Raw genomic sequence first — 20,971 nt, 5'->3', positions numbered from 1 at the left:
GACTCGCACACCCTAATTTGGGTACGCTTCAGCTACTCCATCCATCAAATCCCCACCCCAGTGAGCACCCAGCTCCCATAGTTAAAGGTGTCTGGGCACACTTTTGGTCTTCTATAGAGCAAGGTATTGCAGCAGATTCATTTTCAATCAACATACCCCTTCCTGGTCAATTTCTTTTGCCTGACAATATGTATCAGCTGACACAGAAGCTGAAATTCATGCAATATTTGATTTCAAGGCTCTCTTTGATTGGCTACTTCTGTGTTACTACTAGTTTTGCTCCAAATCTGACCTGTATTTTTTCACCCAATTAAAAAGAAATACAACCAAGCTGAAATACCATGACATATCCCCTCTGACATTACACTGAAGAGCAACTGTCAGTGGATCAGTGAATGAACCCTTCTTCCCCACCAACCGGGAGAAATTTCTCAACACTGGGACTTTGCCCCCTTAGAATGATCAAACTGGTTATGCACATGGCTACTCCCTCAATCAATAGCATAAAGTATGCCACTGAATGTTACCTTTTAACTTGTACTATTGCAAAATAACATTACAATATAATGATTAATGTTTACACCTAACAAGATCCGCCCATGGGCAGAGTTGGTGATAGAAATCAATCAATAAATTGATTGGTTATTGGTTTTGTTTTATAATGCACAATGATCAATTTAAAAAAATTTTTCTGTTGTTTGTAAGGCTAAAATTAACATCACAGAGATTTATGTTTCGATATTTAATTTTTGAAACTTGGGGGGGGGGTCTTGACTTTAGATTGGCTGGGGATGTGCAGACCCCTCAAAATATAACAAACTTGACACATAATAAAAACCCAAACTTAATGTTCTGCACTTTGAAATCATTTCTATTCAAAACAAAGCTAACATTGCCAGAATTCTTTGATAAATTTCAGAAAATGTTCGCAAATTTAGCCAAATTCTAGATTTTTCTTTTGTAAATTTAGCTAGAAACCAATGTAAACAAGCTTTTTTTCAGCATTTCAGAGAGAATTGTGAAAAAGAACCCCTTCTCCAAACCAGTATCCACAACTAAATCTGTACAGTGCCACCCAAATCTGTTGCACAGCCCCAGAACCCCCAGGCTAAAAACTTTTTTTTTAAAGTGTCCTATTAAAGTGGGTCAATTGACAGGTACACATAACATACTATTTATACTGCATCTGTTACTTTGCCTGCATTGATTATAAATAATAATCATGGTAATTACTCATAATAAATTATCAGATTTTCACAACTGATTAATTAACCGATATTTTTCACACATTTATTCCGACAGGAATAGCAATATGGCATCATGGATATGGATCGCATGCCCTGGTGTGGTTGACAGATGATCGTATAAACAACACCCAACGTCATCTGAAAAACGATACTTTATTAATTAGACGAGCTCACCAGCCATAGACGTATTTGTCTCAGATTTCCACACACCAGTTCACTTTATAGTTACAGCTTGTGCTACTATAAAATGAGAACTGTTATTTACACTGGTAAGTATTTGCTTTTTTATATTTGTTTTTAATAATGTCCACTTTGTAAGTAGATAACACACTGTATTGAAATACTGTTATTTGGTTTTGCTGACGTACATAATGATACAAATATTATATTGTATGCCGTCATAAGTAATTTTAAATGTTACAAGACAAAAACATCTGAACAGTGGCAAAATTGATCTAGTTTTGGAAACTGATGATGAATAAAAATGAAATGGTCTGAAATGTTGAAATGTATTTTTGAAAAACAGACCATTTGTTTGTATATGGCCAACAATTTTGTAAAAAGTTTGTTCAAAAACAAAAATTGACCATGAAATAGATTCAGACTTGATTGACAAATCCAGAAATACTCAAACATATTTAGATTTTTGCCATCTTTGCTGACGGCTTCCTCATATTGACAACTGGAATCTACCCCTTTTCCTTTGCTGATTAGTTTTTCTATGTAGTGGATCACATACATGGTTTAGAGAATAACTTCATATGTCCCATTTAACTCTTTTGTTCCATCTCCCAATCAAAATTCTTGCTTGTTGGTTCCCATATTTTTCAAGTATCTTAGGCTCTTCCGAGTTTATGACAAAGTTCTCTATTGCTATGTGGTTGGTTATGGCCAATTCATTCTGGAAGTGGACTCTGTTCTCTTTTTTTTGGGTGTATTATCTACTTGGAATTTTTTCAGCATCTTCTTGAAAGGTCTTCCTGTCTTGCCAATGTACTTTTTTACATTCAATCCTGTAGACCAGTCCACAAGTCTTGGTGGTATCAAATTTGTCCTTAGTGTGCATTAACAGTCTTTTGTGGGTGTTCATCTGTTATGCGGTTTCACAGCAACTGATATGTTGTGTTACGCAAATGTACAAAGGAGCTATAAATAGGAGTAATATTACATTGTTAAAAATTCAACCATTGTTGTATTTTATATTTTCAGATAATTAAGAAGCTCAAGATGGCCGAAGTTGGTATAGTAGTACAGCATTCCGATCAAAGACTAGACAGTGGTGTGTGGGTCAGCAGTAGTATCGACAGTGACAAGAACGGCACTCCCCCTAATGATGTATTTGAAATTGAAGCAGTCAATGGGGACTGCATCACCAATAAACTTCAACGACAACTAGCGACGGAGAGAACCATTTCCACCAGTAGCAGTGTTGAATGCGATGACTATTACACTAAATTCTACCGTCAATTTCTATCTTGTAATATTTGTCGGAGAGCCTTCGACGATCACGATCGAGTACCCAAGTACCTTCCATGCCTTCATACGTTGTGTTCAAGTTGTGTGCAATGGTCTATCAATGGCTGCCAGAAACGCATCACTTGCCCTTTCTGCAAGAAGGCTGCTCCAAAAGACATCAATAGTTTGCCGACTAACTTTAATGTGAAACAAATGCGAGAATACCTTGGGGTTGACGATGATGTTGCAGTTGGAAGATGTAGAAACGCGAGCATAATTGGAAAGAGCAGAGCGTTTTTATGCGAAGGATGCTCCAAACAAGCCCGAGCGATTGGCTGCTGCGGCACCTGCATTCGCTATTTATGTCGGGAGTGCATCACTTCGCATCAATTCAATACCGGATCTGATGATCATGAGATCCTCATTCTGGTCGATTTGAAAGAGGACGGACATAAAAAGCTACAAGAACAAAGGTTGTTTTGCCCCATGCATAATAACCAACCAATGAAACTATACTGTAATGGGCCAAAGTGTCAGATTCCTCTTTGTGAACTGTGTGCTAAGTTTGCTCATAGAGAACAAACCTGGCACGAGGTCCTTGATCTTGCCAAAGTAGCTGAGAAAAGTCAACTTCAGCTGCGCGAACGGATTGAAAAATCTCTCAGCCAATGGGATCCTTTAGAATCCCTCCTGGTGAATATTCATGAGGAGTTGGATCAATTAGACTCAAATGCTGCTCAAGCGGAGCTAGAAATTGCTGCATTTTTTGCTCAGAGGCGCAGTGAGCTTGACAAGCGAGAGCAATCTTTGATTCAAGCAGTTCATGATGCTAAAAATAACATGTCCCAACATTTGAAGAAACAGAAAGAAGCAGCTGAGATGACCATTGCCAGTGTCACAGCCATGTGTAATTTCGCTGATGTGGCCTTAGAAGAAGACAGTCAAGTGGAGACTGTGATGGCATTACAGAGACTAAAACCAGTCCTTGATGTCCTGGCAACCAGAGACTTCCACACCAAGCCACTGTCAAACTCTTTAGTCAAATTCAGACATGATCATAACTCGGCTGAAATATTCCACAGACTTGCCGTCAAAGATCTTGGTAAAGTACAAACCAGCGATGTTGTCCCGTTCCTCACCAACGTCATAACACGCCCTGCATTTGTCAATCTTGAATGCAGCTTGACTATGACAATGACAGATGTGCATGGTCAGGAGAGCACCTGTGGAGGCGCTTATATCGCGGCAGAAATTGCCGATCCAATTGATGAGACTCTACCTAGTCTAGTGCAAGATAATTTGAATGGCTCCTATTGTGTCATCTTCACACCACAGATGATAGGCATTCATAAGCTCAAGATATTGGTTTGCGATGAGCAAGTACAAGACTTAGACATCCAGGTCTGCAAGCTTCATGTCGATACGCAACCTGCTACAATTGGGAACGAAAGCGTCATTGGAATACAAGCCACCGATGAAAGCGGTAAACGATATCACCTCCCAAAAGGTATGGATATCAAAGTCTCTCTTCTAGATCCAACGCGTCAAGATCTCCATTGTAAAGTGAAGCACAACAAAGCCGGCACTTACGACGTCAAATTTGTACCAAAGAAGATCGGCAATCACTACCTTCAGATGCTAATTGATGATCAGGCCCCTAATATGGACCCTCTAGATGTGGTAGTTCACAAGGTAATCTACTTATCCTCACCACAAACCACAAACTTCTATGAGAACAACAAAAGCGTAATTGTCAGCGGTAAAGGTCACATTTTTGTTGCTGATACCATCGACAACAAACAAGTTGTTGAATTCAACGGTCACGGGCAGCACGTACATCATTTCCCCGTCATGTATAAAGACAACTGTCTCCTCGCAATGGATAAGAAAGACAATATGACAGTATTGTTCACAAGCAAGAAGTGTGCTGTGGAGTATGACAAACAAGGAACGCAGCTGAGAAAGTTCACGACACCAGAGATCAAGAGTCCTGTTGGATTGGCTGTTAACTCTACTCATGATACTCTCATCCTTGACAGCTTAGATTGCTGTGTGTACATTCACAATGAAGAAGGTAAGATCGTGCATAAGATCGGAAGACAAGGAAACATTGTAGCTGACCTCAACTATCCCGTTGCAATATGTGTTGATTCCTACAATCATATCTACATCAGTGATAAAGGCAACCACTGTGTGTTACAACTGGATTTGGAAAAAGAAACCCAGCGACAGTTTGGAAATCGTGACATGCTTCGTCATCCCGGTTCCGTCGCCATCACTCCGGATAATTTCCTTCTTGTGCACGATGAGCGTCTCTCCCAGGTTGTGCATGTCTTTGGTATGAAGTCTGCACAAGTGCTTCGATCCATCAAGGTACATGGTATAGCCGGGTTTCGTGAAGGGATCACGATAACGCCTGATTGGTATTTCATTAAAGTTGATCATAAGGGAGAATGCCTCAGAAAGTACACATATCGATGATACATGTAGACCAAGGAAGGCTGCAAGCGGGCTTAGCAATGCTTAGGCTTAGGGTGTTGTTCTTTTCTTTGGAAAAGGAGTCCCAAATATATCAGTGACTAGCCTCAATTTTGTATGACCCCTCAATCTTGGATTTAAAAGTTTTATGACCCCCACCTTCTGCACACACAGACCCATAACAAATTATTCAAAAAGGTCTGGAAATGTATTATTTATGAGCTTCCTATTATTAGTTTACTCTGCATAGTGTGCAGAATTTTGATTATGACTACAATTCTGACCAATATGTTAAATGACATTTTCAAGTCCTTTGATAATTTTATAACCCCCTTATTTTGGTAAACTAAAATTGTGATCTTCACATATGTGTACATCCATATCAAAACGATGCACTTGTCGGCTGCTACATGTGTCTCATCCCACATAATAGCTAGGAATAAATACCAGACTCATATCAAGTGTAGGTCACTTCAAATCATCCCCAAGTCAACTTTGATAAGGAATGTTCTTTGTATTCCTAAAGCATGTGACTTGGGATGATTTGAAGTGACCTCCACTTCGGAGATGAGTATGGTATTTATTCCTAGTTATTATGTGAAATGAGACACATGTAGCAGCCGACAAGTGCATCGTTTTGATATGGATGTACACATATATGGGACCCCTCTTCCAAAGTAAAGACAGCCCCTTACCTAGCCACAAATCCATCCATCATTATGGACCATTTTGGACCGCACAAAAAGATGAAGTAGTAACTGATGAAGTATCAGTAACACATTTATTAAAAAAAACTAGCTGTTATTAGTAGTAAACCAAAGACAAAATGAATTTGTATTTTTCATCTATATATATTTATATGTCATGAAATAATGTACAAAAGCGCATACACCCCCACATCTAACACCCCCCACACCCGAACAAACACACACTTAAAAATTCTTTAAAACAGAATTTATAATACTCTGTAATATGCTAATAATATAATATATTATCAAGATATAACCAGGATGAGTTTAAATATCCTATGTGAAATGAAATCTATCATATGCTATCACATCCAGATTGAAAACTCATTAAATAAATGAGCTATCTCTTCCGTCTGACATAGTGCTCTTTACAAAATATTATTATCAAGCATATATAATACAATAAGCTTCCAGATTTATTGTTTTGTTGAAAAATAAACAAACATGCTATTTGGCATATATTACGACATAAACCCTGTATCAGGGGGTACTCAGGTTTAGTTTGGGTAGGGATGTGCTGCTAAGAATTTGAAAATGGACCCTTCAATATGTTGATTTTCAAGATATTTGGGCCCATTGTTATACCAAAAGTCAAAAATTGAATGCAAATTCAAAGGCTAAATTTAGGGAAAATTAGGCTATTTTTCAGAATTGAGAAATTTTGAAAAATTTACCCATCCACACTGGCCTAGAAAAAGGTACAAATTAATATACCAACCGAAAATAAGACCCATGTTTGCGGCATGTTCCTGTATGATAATTTATACTGAGTACCCCCTAGGCCCTGTGCATGGTTTGTTATAAACTTATACACCTATTATGTAGCCATTTGCAAAAGATTAGTACACATAAAACAAAAGGCAAGATAATATAAAATAATTACAAGGAATTACATATTAAAAAATTGTAGTTATTATACCATTCATTGCAATGCAACTGTACATAAAATGTGTGAAGACTGAACAAAGTGAGAAGTCACATATATTTCAAGCCAATATGACCTATGGTATTAAAATCTAGCGACTCAATTGAGTTGTGACCATCTAACCATGTATGCAGGTGTTATATATCATAAATAACAGGCATGAGAATGGCTTTTTTGAGAACTGCCTGAAAAAGGACATGAACTTGGCCTTATAAGGCCCAAACCAAAACAGACTGAAAAAAAGTAAAAATGCGTAAATTTGCACAACAAAACTGCCTGAATTCAGGCAAAAGCCTGGAAATTCTCATGCCTGTAATAATACTAAATGGAATGCAATATTTTTTCATAGGTAATTATCATTGTATACAAACAACAAATATGTTAGAGAATCAATTTTACCAAAACGGTTTGTATCAAAAACACGAGCATAGTTTATATATGAGTAAAATTAAATTTAAAAACTTGCAAACAGCATATGTTTAAGCTAATTTATATCACAAGTTGTGGTTAGTCTTCATCAAACATAATAATGATGATGTCATCATAAAATTGGATAAAGTTAATATATAAAACTGTATAAATTCAATGTCAACTTGTTCTCAGTTGCAAGAATACATGCTATGTAATTTGATGTCATATATAAGCCATAAGGAACAGAATAAATAGTTTGACGTTTTGTATGAGTTTACCATTGTAACAAACATAACAATAATTTTGCAGCAAATATTTGGCAGTCACATAATCTGCAGTAGCAAATGTTGAGGCAATTTTGTAAGATATGCTTTCTACGGCAACAAACATTGCAGCAAGTTTCCTGCAGTGATAAATGTACAGGCAAAATTTGCTGTAACATTGTCCACAGCGACAAAATTTGAGGCAACTTTGCAGCAAACATTTGCTGTAACATTTTCAGCAGTAGCAAACAATTGAGGCCAAAAATCACAGCCGAGATGCGGAGAACCAAAAATAGATGCTGAGACCCAAAAAATGCAAAACACATGGAAAAACATATGTCTATAATTAAGCTATCTTGTAAAAATTTGACCACTTCATCCCAACAGTACAAAGTCAGCGAACAAACTAAATGATCGGCGAAGCCTATAAAAACAACTTATTTTGGAACAAAGATAAGTCTCTCCCCATTGGTAACCATGGTAATGAAACCAGAAATGGCTATATAACATCAATGATTTTTAAGAGTATACGGGAAACATAATCAACAGTTTGAACTCTTGTTCCAAACTAATAAAACTGGTGTTGTTCATAGGACTTTAGCGATCTTTTGGTTTGTTCCCTTAGATATGTCCTGATAACTTACCTCCAGCTCCTTGTGGTCTTCCCCCTCCTCCTCCACCAGCTCCTCTCCTTCCTCCACCCCCGCCTCCTCCATGTCTAGGCCTAGCTCTAGCTCTAGGAGACATCAAGTAGAGCCCACTGATAATGCGATGGATGTCATGTTGAGAGAAGATATACTGTGGGTTGATGGGGCTGGATGGCAACTGGTTGACTACTGTACCATGAAGGTGAAGGGTAGCCGATAACAGAGCCTGAAACAATATGAAACATTTAAAGATTCACTGTATGATCTGCTAGACCAGAGCATCCTATAATGTATTACTCTCTAAATGTAAAAGAGTGAAATGAATTGCATACAGTGATAACTCTGATTGAGTAATGAGTGATATTGCACTATTCCAGAGTGAATTTCACCCTTTCAATTTCACTCCATTTTGAGCAATCTTCATAGACAGTAGAAGTAGGGGGACGGGAGGGGGGAGGGGGCTAAATATTTCTGTGGGGATGTCCCCCTAAATATCCTTATAGGAGTAACATTAAAGCAATAATCACCATGTACATCTTCCTTTTTAGCTTGAAAAACACCATGTTTTGGGTCAAAATAGGATAAAATAGCAATATTTTCCACACTTTGCCCACCAGATACCAACATTTTTTTTTCATTCTGGGATAAAACTATTTTCTTTGTGCATTTTGTGACTCCACATGCAAATTTCCCTATCAAAGCAACACCATATATGCTCTTCACAACTAAATTTCAATGCTTCTGCTGCCAACTGCCAATCCTTGTTCACTCTTTTACATTTAGAGATTAAAATTGTTCACTAATTTTTCTAGTGCCGATCTATAATGCAATTTTAGTTTCAAATGGTTTCAAAGAGGTGTTGCAAATGAAACTTGAATTCCTATTATATGTGATTTATCCACTTCAACAGGAATATTTGATGATGCATTGAATATCATTCTTTAGCTGGCTAAGGCCAATAACTAATACAATACCTATTGTTAACTTAATGTACATTGTTTTTAATAGAATTGAAGAAATGCATTTAATTACAGATCACACTTATAATGGTAAATTGTACAAATTGATATAAAAAGAGTATAAAGAGGAGAATTAATATACATTGTATTTATAAGAAAACAGTGCCATATAATAGTATTGTAATAACATGTATCAAAACAAAAAAAGCTAGATTTTTTGTTGTCTGGTTTTGTGATCAGCTGTGTGTACAAATGAATTTCAAGTATGCATGGGCAATTTTGTTTAGACAAAAAATATTATGTCTCAGAGCTTATAAATATTTCCATTTCCCCCATTTATAAATTAATGCCAACAAAATTGTTTTCTTCTCCATGACTGACTGATCCTAAGAACTGTACAAAATAATACAGAATTTTCATTTTTGAAATTATACAAGGGTACTTTCCCTTGGGCCTGAGTTTTTTTAAACAGGTTTTTTACACTCCTGTTGTTGGGCCAATTTGGGCCATTTATTGAGATCTTTGGCTCTTGGAAGGCTTTGTACCAATAAGCCACAACAGCATTACAAATGCCTATAGTCTGTATACCTTCCTCAAGTCAGTAATTTAGATTGTATTTAGATCATGTTTTTATTGTATCTTTAAATGTAATGATGAGAAGTATAAAAGTACACATTTTCAGAAAGGAAATGATGCAAAGAATCCAACTAGCATAACAGATTCCTGCAAAAATGAACACTTTCTAAGAAAATCTCAAAATTTGATTTTACTTTACTGACTCGGGGAATATATATGGACTATAAAGCATTGTGGGATGGTTTTGGCAGTTTTGGGACACATTGAACTCTGACCTATTGGCAAATTGCTTTAATTATTATTCATTATTATAATTCATTGTAATAATGTTATCATTAAAATATTTTAACTAATTAATTTGTCAGATCACCATGGTTTTTTTTTCATTTTTTAATTCTAGTAAAACATTTAAAACAATATTTTGTACGCACAAAAACAATTTTCCCAATAGGTCAGAGTTCAACGTGTTCCAAAACTGCAAAAACTGTCCCACAATACATTGCGTCAATTGGGCACCATACGACCTCAGCGGGAACACTGCTCCTGAACTGGTTTCAAGTATAAGTAAAGTGATATATCAGTAAAATACCGTAAAAACCCATCTACAAACATATATAGTGTTTTTTATAAAAGCTTAATTAATTTGAAGCAAGCGTTAATATACCAATACAATATATCGGTCTTAAAATAATACTTGTTTGTATATGCTTGGATCCGTAATTTGTTTGTTCAAACTCCATAATGGTGACTGGATTAATGTAGCTTTCATCAGAAGCACACTATATGCTTGTAGACGGGGTTTTACGGTAGACCCTATGCAATACTATACATAGAAATAGAAATAAGCATTTGTAAAATGCTATTTATCTAGAAATATATATCTAACCCAAGACGCTGTAAAACATGAAAAAATATAACAGGATACAATGTGTAAAAAAAAGAGAACAATATATCAGACAAGATTCAAACATATGAATCAATTGTTATCCTGAAATGCTTGTAGTATAGATGAGGTGACCTCAATGTTTATCAACAAAGGCAAGGGACTGGTATCATCTTTACGCTTGAATGAACCCCATGCAACCACTACACTGTTTAATAGTCTTATTGTGATGTGGCGGAGTTTTAAAAACACGAGCCCTGAACAAAATATGATGCCCGCGCATACTGTCAGACAAAAAACAATGGAAATTGTGATGATGCGTGCGCATACTGTCAGGCATTGACGTCAGAAGTCACATCATCTATATGTTAATTGTGGCTGTTGGTTTATTGTATATGGTTTATATCTCAATTCCCTTACATTGATAATAAATCTTCTGACTATGAGTTATGAAAAACAAAATAGAAACTAAAAAAAACAACCGCTAATCAACCCTACCCCAGACAATGTGATGGAAGACAAGCAAACAATTTTTCTTGGCCTTACAATGTAGTTATTTTGATGTTGGACAAAGAGTGACAATTTATTTCAGTATTGAACCTTTTGTGTAAGATTATATTTTAGTTATTTATATAAAGAGGTGTACATAAAATTCTTTGCTATAGACAAATGTATTAGTGTATCATGAAGTATAATAAATATTATTTATGAAACAAGTTCTGCTTATGATGAAATTATTTCCATTTCTATCTTTAAGGAAACAAACCAAAAGTTCAAAACAAAAGTCCATCCCTCCCTGAAACGTAAGTGTGAAATCTTGAAAATTCCAAACCGAAAGGTCAACTTTGACCAACTTCCCCCCCCCCCCTAACGAAAGGACTTCTGTTTATCAGACTTTTGGTTTGTTCCCTAACCTACTACCTCAAAAAAAAAAAAAAAAAAAAAACCTACCAAAGAACAATTTATGATTAGAATCATCTCACAAACATGTCCTGTTCTCATAAAAATTTAGAAAAAAATACTGTGCGTTCAATTAAAAATGTCTTTTCACATGACCAATTTCCAAACTAAGCTCCACGATGACGGGCGCCAGTGGTTGTGGCTTAAATATGTTGCTGATACTGTCATGAAGCTAAAAAATAGGTAGAACTGAATATAAATGACAATAAGAAGTCCAAGGAAGTAAAAACATTTTTCTTTAAAGACAATTTTATAGAACAATGCAGTTTACAATAAAACAGTTTTAATTGTTTTAAAATTACACAATAGTGAGAAAATCACTGTAAAATTAACCCTGGATAAAATATTGATTCAATGCATCTATTTGACTAGAATCAATGATAAACAGGACATTTTTGTTCCGGTAAAATATTGATCTTTGATGAATAATAGAAAGAGAAAATTGTTAGCAGCTGTTGCAATGGGCTATGCTATTTAAAATCCACACTACCTCTGTGGAAGATTTAGCTTAAGTCTTCAACAGAGGGAGTATGAGTTTTGAAAACAAGAGATGGTAACTTCCATTACTAATACTCACCCCAGTTGTGGAAAATATAGGTAAAGCCTTAATACAGGGGGAATATGGGTTTCAAAATGATTAACCCTGACCAATTGCATTTGAAAAACTTACTCCCCCTGTGGAAGATATTTCCCAAATCTTCCACAGGGGTAGTGTGGATTTCAACTGCAATAGCCCAATATATAACAAATTATAACAACAAAATCTCTGAATTCACCTCAGAATTTAACTTGTCTATAAGGCGACAAAGAAACCCCATTCTATGAGCCCTGCTAACCCAGATTTTGTGTTTTGATTTTTTTTAGCTTTATGAAATTAAAAACAGCCATTTTTTGACTGAAATGAATTAATTTTGACTTAATTTTTTGGTAATTCAAATAATTTTCAAAATATTTGAGGTGATCTAGCTAAATGAGATAGCTGCTGCTAACATTGATCTTTAAATATAGCAGTACATTTGTATTTTATTGTTCTGAGCAACACTGAAATGACCATATCTCTAGAACCATAATTCCAACTGTCATGGAGTTTTCATCAAAATAAAGCTCTGAACATGGCGCATATAATGAAATAAAAAACTGTTGATTTTGCTAGACATAAGACTCATTTCGCTTAACCCTAACCACCTAAGGCGACAGGAAGGGAAAGAAGGAAAGAATAAAGAGAGAAAAGAAAGAAAGAAGTTGTTTGCTCTGGGTGGGATTCGAGAACACCAGCACTCGGTCGGCGACACTTTGCCACGGTCTTGGGCTTCGCTGGCCAGCGTAAACCGTGCCTATATATCACTTAGGGCAATTAAGCGTCATCACACCACGTGGGATGCACACACTAACAGCGCATATATCAAGTAGTATTTTGTAGTATACAGGAGGGTTAGGGTTAAGGAAGCCTATACTGAGTTTCAATAGTGGTAACCTAATAATCACATTACATTTTTTGCAATTTGTTAGGGTCATTTAGCTTCTTCCCAGGAAAAAAATTCCAACTGACTAGTGCTGTAATCGATTGTCGTAAGTATCGATAGTCGGAAAATACATAGACTTCCGACATGTCGAAACACTCAATGTCAGTATCGATACACAAACGACATGGCACACATTGCCAAAGTCATGTAAAATTGCGGATTTGCAATACCACTTTCGTTTGTTTGATGCATGATCCATGTAGTTTTAGCTGTTAGGCTTCAATACACTTGTTGTTAACTTGTTTCTGGAACTTACTGATAATAAAATTGGTAAACTCAAATCCGTGTTTCAAACTGCGTGAGATCGATAATAGTATCGACATGTCGGATGTTTGCCTCCCGACATATCGATACCCAGAAAGCTTATCGATTACAGCACTACAACTGACTGACCCCCACTTGCCAAGTCTGTCTGCCCATAGAACGGGGTATTTGTACACAATGGGCTATTCCATTTAAAATCCACACTACCCCTGTGGAAGATTTTGGAAATATCTTCCACAGGGGGAGTATGTTTTTTAAATGTAATTGGTCAAGGTTAATCATTTTGAAAGCCATACTCCCTCTGTATTATGGCTTTACTTATATCTTCCACAACTGGAGTGAGTATTTCAAATGGAAGTTACCCAATTATCTATTCTAATCAAAATTCATACTCCCTCTGTGGAAGACTTCAGCTAAATCTCCCATAGGGGTAGTGTGGATTTTAAATGGAATAGCCTACTGTTGCCTTTAAATCATTAATAATTTATTAGTGGTTGTCCTTTACCTGTCCTTCACAAGAGCAATGGACATGCCACATGTTCTAGTGCACTTTTTATATTGCTTCCTTGAATTTGTCATCATTATAAAAACATGTTGGCATTTTTTTTCAAATTATCTAATTTATACAACATGTTTTGATGATCAATGCAGCACAAAATTTGAAACAAACTTGTGTTTGCTGATTTATTGCAAATGTTTGACTGGCCAAACCTGACCACCCCTAAAAAATCTGCGGACCCACACCTTTTTATTATTTTTCCAGAAAAAAAACTTGTCCTGCCTATATTTTTTTTCCAAACATTACATGTGTGTATTTCTTTGCATTTTCATATTGTGTGCACTTTTTTGAGGACACATTCCAAATTATGTGTATTTTTTTGGCATATCCTTTATAGAACACACCTGAGACACTGATTCCTTTGGAAACAAGACAGTAAAAAAGGAAAGAAAAAAAGAAGCTGTCAGCCTTAATAGCCATATTAAGCCAATCAAACAATATTTCTTTAATACCTTCCTATACATTCCTCATATGCAATGGAAGAAGATGCTCGAAACCAAGAAACACAGAGTGAGCAATCTTTTTGTGCCATACCCAAAAATAACTATTGTTGTACAATATATCTGTACAATACTTGCAACTATTTTTTGCTCTCACTATTCTAAGGGTCAAAGGTCATGACATTTATCCTTGTGTACTCCTCTAATGAATATAACTGGAAACTTCCAGCCATCAATTGCATAGATTTGTCATAATTTATAAGGACTTCAAAAGGTCAAAGGTTGTGATATTAGGGACTAGAAAACTCTTCCGGTTATCACCACAAACTTGATCCCATGCTTGACAAAAAACAGAAAGGTCAAAGGTCATAATACCTGTAGCCAATTCCTTATGATGATCTAATGAATAAGACTGGAAACTTCCAGCCATCTCTGCAAACTTGACCCACACATCAATATTGCATTGTTTCTTCAAAATATTTAAAGTCTTAAAGGTCAAAGGTCAAGTGCAGGGACAGGCGATTTAGCAGAACTTTGTTTCGTGCAATTCTGCATGCAATTGGCTATTTTTTTTTCCTTTGGGCAGGGATACATGATTTGCACTAAAAAAAGAGTTCCTCGCAATGTGCTATTTTTTTTCCGTGCAAATCGCCTGTCCCTGGTCATGTGACACTAGACCCGGGGCACAGTGTCATCGACCCTATATCTTCATGGAAGGAATCGCCATGGTAGGTTGAATCCAGAGCCACGATTAGCCATTTGGTTCAAACCTTTAAAGCTCTTTAAAACTAATAATTAGTCGAGGGACATAACTAAGGCTACTCACAATAGCCGGGTAATTGATCTTGGTTGTGCGTGAATAAGCTTGTATACCCCATTGAGGTCAATGGTCATCGACTTTTATACTGCCTACAGTGAGTGCAGCTGTACTACACCCTGCACGCTGTAGTCCATACAGCAATATAAAATGGTCAAATTTTGAGTTCAAAGCGCACGGCCAATTTTCAAAGCGCATTCTAGCGACTATCATATCTGTTCAACACGTATTTTCAAGTGTATGAGACCACATCTGGTTTCTTGAGAAAAATTCATTTGCGGGAGATATTCATCAATTTCTAACCCAGTATCGGAAGATTTTCGTCCGATATCAAAATCTTGCATAGCAATTCACGTGTATCGATCCCGTGTATTCATTTTAGTGTCTCTGCTCCACCAAATAATTATTAGCCAGGCGGTGTCGGTGTGCGGGCCCTAGATAACTCCTAATGTTGATCTGGTGAACAGGTTGGGCCATGCATTAACTGCACAGCCTCGTCAAAGGTCATGAGACTTACCCTAGTCAATTCCTTAAGATGATCCAGTGAATAGGCGGGAAATTCTTCTAACCATCCCTGTAAACTTGATCCATGCATCAACTGCATTGCCTCATCAGAATGCACAAAGAACGACACCACCGTAAATAGTCTGGTTATGCGAGGTGATAAGACATGACTGGACGTCCCGCTACCGATACCCACGGTGCTGGGAGGTATGCAAGCCGCGACAAAGTTGGGTCTCTCAAGAGATTTGTGGTACAGTTGTTGGCGATCATAAATACCACTGGTTGACATGAGTTGGCGAAGGACTTCTATGCAAGGCTGAACACCTGTATGGGGATACATAATGTGAAGCAAAATTTAAATATGAGCTTAAAACTACAGGATGCTGCAATAATTATGCATACCTGGGAATGAATTAAATGGGGGAAATCAGTAGTTTATAAGCCCAAGATGCTTCAGGGTTAGTTACCTATTTTTGTTGTTGTCACACACATGCATGGTAATTTCTTGAGTGCCCATCCCCCATGATATGAAGCAATTAATGCAAACATAGAAAATTACAATGATTTGCGTATGCTATTATGCTTGTCACTAAATGTGAGAGCATTTACAAACAAGATTGCGGCAAAAATGACCAGTCTGTGTGACACTAAATAATGTTTTTTTATTATTCACCAAAGACAATTAAATAATATAACTAATAACTGTCACTTTGGTAATTACGATAATAATACAAAGTTGTACACTCTGAATGTGACTGATTCCAGCAACAGGTATACACATTACAAATATGCAAAAAAAAATCAGGTTTGAAAAATATAATCAATATTTAATTGAAACGTATGTGAAACGCATGTATATGAAAAGCTTGGTTTCAAAACTCCTTATGTCCACTCTCGGTCAAAATTAAATACCCAGGCAAACAGGAAAATGTTTTGTTTCCTGTGACCTGAAAACCAAAATGCAAAAGGGTGGTCGTTTTTTTAACTCAATATTTAGGGTAAAATAAATCAACATTCAGCTCAAGTTCATTGACTTGTTTTATTTCTCAAGCAAAGAAGCAAATATTTAACCTGATTAATAACATGAAAAAAACCATAATTTTTGATATTACTAAAAATGCAAACAAACTGTGGACAATGAATCAATCCTATGAGACATGAACACGTTCAAAAACATTCCAGACCTCACAGGATTGTAAAGTTTCCGCTTTCCGCCAGGCACGTCCACATAGAAATCCACTTGCCTGACTTAGTGTTTTACTTGCCCTGTTCTCGTTCAAGTTTGAATGCATAAACCTTAACAACAGTTGCATGCAGACTATGTAAGGTATTTCTTTTGAGGGCACCTTATAACCGTGGGGGGTACTTGGATTCTGGCTGGGTACCAGGTTTGATCTGAAAAAAGCGAGAGTAGCGCTAGTCTCGAGACGCCCACTAGGGGTATCAAATATAAAAAAATGACTCTCTCTAGGGATATCATATTCCAAAAGTCTCTTCTAGTCTAGGGATTTTCTGATTCCATGCTCAAGTTATTTTTTTGAATTTTGGATAAAAATAACACGCAATATGTGACTTTTTGACTTTCAGAAGTCATTTCTGGTACAATAAATGTCATATTTGTGCACTTGGTCTTATACTAGTAGATGGGACTTTCATCAAAACTCCCCAGCGAAAAACTCGTCCCATTAGGGGTATGTTTTTATACAAATCTGGTCCCACTAGAGGTATGCTATTATAGAAATTCCACTAGTGGTATATTTTTACTTAAAACTACTCCCAGTAGGGGTTACCTCTAGCATGGGTACCCAGAAAATCCTTGAGAACCCCCCGGCCTATATAATGCCTATTGCTGAGAGTTGGTAACAACAAATGCTGTGGGCGATGCGATGCAATAGTATTCTCGCATGGTTTGGTTTACAAAATGAAATTCTGTGATAGCAAAATGTGGGAATTTATTTTTTCTTCTTGAAAGTTTTTGATTTGCATATATTTTGCTTTATTGAAAATTTAAAAAGTGCATAATTCTAATCATATCTGTCATTTTAAATCCAGTTGCCTACCTACCGTACATGTCAGTCTGTGTTTTTGGTTGCCTGGTGTCAAAATTTCGGTTGTCCCGGATGGCTGGGTAAGCCATTCTGTAAGGCCTGAACACTGTGCATAGTATGTGGAGTGCAAAATATCCGCTCAGATTGAGCGCGCTAGTTCTAACTTGTCATTATTTCATATTATTATAGCCCAATGTCCCTTTTCCAAAATCAACACTATTCCACTTGCTAAACTTGTATTGCATATGTTATTAATTTCATGAACAGAAGTTTTCATAATTTTCAAGTTGTGATAAATGTTGCAAGTTTATTGTATGAAATCTTCATGTTTACTGTGACTCAATTATATAAATAGTTTTTCATGTGTTATTATCTCCACATTTCCATGTCCATTTGATAAATTTGTGAAAATAAAACAAAGTAAAATAACAGCATATATAGTACATAAAAGGAATTACATTTTGATGTTATGCTTTGTGAGCAAGTCGCATGACATCACTAACAAACATAAAAAACAAGCAAAACCAGCCAACACTGCCCACTGGGCTATTCCAGTTGAAATCCATACACCCATATAAAAGACATGACCTTATTTTCCCACACAGGGGGTGTATAGATATTAAATGGAGTCACCCATTCAGGTAAGGCCTAAAAAAATTGTTTGATTGGCATAACATAAAAAAAATTAGGGTAGGTAGGTCAGGATTCTTTTTTTTACTTTTTAAGCTGTAAATTTCGTTTGATAAAGGTTTTGGAACTTTTTTTCTTCTTTTAATTTACTTAGTTTTATTTATTTCTTAAATTTCATTATTATTTTTTTTTTTGACAAAAAAAAATAAAATAGGGTTGGGCCTAATTTTACGGTAGGTCGGGTTACGCCAATATTTTTAGGCCTAACCCATTTGAAATTCACACTCCCTGCATGGGAAGACACACACTATATAGGGGGTGTAAGGATTTCAACTGGAATAGTACAATAGCCAAGCAGGGTTGCCAAACCTTTCAGCACAAATCGTAGGTTAAAATTGAAGGAAAAAAAGGCACCAAAATTTTCCTTTACCCCGATTTTTAACAACAAGAAACTACTAAGGGCCAATGTTTTCTTAACCACTGGTTTCTATGGAACTAGAAATGGTCAAAAATTGCAGGGAATATCTTCCAAAGTCCCCAATTTAGGCTACAAATCACAGGTTTGGTAACCTTGTCTCCAAAGACATTGACAATGGATGTGACCCCATGAACCAGGAACTATACCAGTACAGCTTTGTCAAGTTGCTACATTACTAAATTACTAGTCAAGATTGAAAGCATTTCATATTTAGAATCAAGCCTGTCTGTATACAGTGCACAAACCATCACTTCAATCGTCAGAGCAATAACTAGGAAAATCATCATGGCATTGTCTGCGATCAAGTTTGTGATCATTGTCTCCATTACCATGGCAACCCTCTGTGAAGTCAATTGTCAAATAACTGCCATCGGTCCTGGATTTCAACAAACCATCTCTCTTCTGTCTAATGTTACCAATTCATCAGCTGCAATGAACTCTATCCTACATCACCTGCAGAATTCACTGAATAATCAACAAGATTTACAGATTGTTGCAAATATGTTACTTGAAAATAACACTGCTAGTGTAGATGAGATGGTGTCTATACTACCAGAAATAATTGTGATGTTGCAAGATCAGTGGAAGAAACAGGATGAGTACCAAAATGGCACCATTAATGTACTTCAAAGTCAGTTGGATGCCCAGCAAGATAACCACAATGAAATTGAGACCAGTCTGAATGATCAGCAACAGACTCTCAGTCTGATGGCTGAGACGCAAAACCAGACATTAAATAAGCTGTGTGAGATAGGTGAAACCCAAAGCCAGATGGCTGAGATGCAATCTCTGATGGCTAACACTTTCAACCAAGTTGTAACCCTCCTACAGATGCAAAGTCATCAATTGCATAATATATCAGCTTCTATAAATACCATGGTATCTGTACTAGAGAACATCTCTCACTTGTTAGACAAGCAAACAGATCAAATTGAACTCTTAAATCAATGTCTGCCTGTACCTGTTAATGACTCTGACATTGCTGTTGAAGATCAGCTACAGAATTCTACAGCTCCGATGAACACAATGGGAGATATTTTGGAAACTCAGGCAGCAGAGACACAAAGTCAACAACAGGTGACTGTGGCCTCTACAATGGCAACTCAACTTGTCACGCAACAAGACCCTCCACGCGACTGCTCCTATCTTGCTACAAGAGGGAATTACCCTTCAGGTTCTTACACAATCAAACCCTCAGATTCCTTAGCTGCTGATGTATATTGTGATATGGACACAGATGGGGGCGGCTGGACTGTCTTCCAGCATCGTTTTAATGGGTCCGTAAACTTTTACCGGGGATGGGAGGACTATGAGAATGGTTTTGGTGATGTAAATGGTGAGTATTGGGCAGGGTTAAGGCTTTTACATGTACTGACATCCTCAGGGAGTGCTTCACGTTTACGCATAGAACTAGAAGCATTTGATGGTGACACAGCTTATGCTGAATATGAATCATTTACTGTTGGTAATTCATCATCAAATTATATCCTCACCATTGGATCATACAGTGGCAATGCTACTGACTGTTTGGGTTATCATAACAACATGCAATTCTCAACGTATGATAGGGACAATGATGTCTACTCATCAACTAGCTGTGCTGTAATTTGGCAAGGTGCCTGGTGGTATAAAACCTGCCATAGGTCCCACCTGAATGGTCAATACCTGGGTTCAACAGAAACCAGTGCCTCAGGAATGATATGGCATGCTTGGAAATCTCTTTATTCCCTCAAAACATCAACCATGATGTTGAGACGTACTCCATAGATGAAATTAATCCACCCCTCTCTCATAATAAAAATTAAACACATCATAAAAACACTCCTTCATAGTTTTCAAATCATTTAATGTGATGCATTAACACCTTTGTTGACTTGTTAATTTATATAATTCTGAAATTCAAAATAGAATCATGATAGTTCTTTTAGCTTTGATAAAAGGAAATAATTCAGTTCAGTTTTATTTGCATAATGTATCATATATTATACGGGAAATTCATTTACAAAAAATTCTAATGCATAGAACTGTATTCTCTTCGACATACAATTCATTTTAACTGTTTTTAAAACTTATACAAAACAAAAACATGAAAAACATACAAAAAAATACATTTAAAAACATGAGAAAACCTTCCATTGATGTGCTCTTAACAATA

General features: G+C 36.5%; 2 protein-coding genes across 2 annotated transcripts in view; one reads left to right on the top strand and one right to left on the bottom strand.

Moving 5' to 3' along the window:
- The window catches only part of LOC140150180 (dynein heavy chain domain-containing protein 1-like), a 140,747-nt gene that overhangs the window by 95,237 nt on the left and 24,539 nt on the right, over positions 1 to 20,971 (bottom strand). The window contains exons 11-12 of the mRNA XM_072172185.1: positions 15,674 to 15,984; positions 8,173 to 8,401 (exon numbers count right to left, since the gene is read on the bottom strand). Coding sequence (XP_072028286.1) covers positions 8,173 to 8,401; positions 15,674 to 15,984 — 540 coding nt within the window. The remainder of the gene's footprint in view (positions 1 to 8,172; positions 8,402 to 15,673; positions 15,985 to 20,971) is intronic.
- On the top strand, positions 19,017 to 20,638 carry LOC140149825 (uncharacterized). Its single transcript, XM_072171861.1, has one exon. The coding sequence runs from the start codon at positions 19,102 to 19,104 to the stop codon at positions 20,581 to 20,583; it is 1,482 nt and encodes a 493-aa protein (XP_072027962.1). The 5' UTR covers positions 19,017 to 19,101; the 3' UTR covers positions 20,584 to 20,638.

The sequence above is a fragment of the Amphiura filiformis genome, chromosome 4 (genome assembly GCF_039555335.1).
Source record: "Amphiura filiformis chromosome 4, Afil_fr2py, whole genome shotgun sequence".
In the NCBI taxonomy this organism is placed as follows: domain Eukaryota; kingdom Metazoa; phylum Echinodermata; class Ophiuroidea; order Amphilepidida; family Amphiuridae; genus Amphiura; species Amphiura filiformis.
Note: the sequence above shows the minus strand (reverse complement) of the source record. Positions and strands in the feature narration are given on the sequence as shown.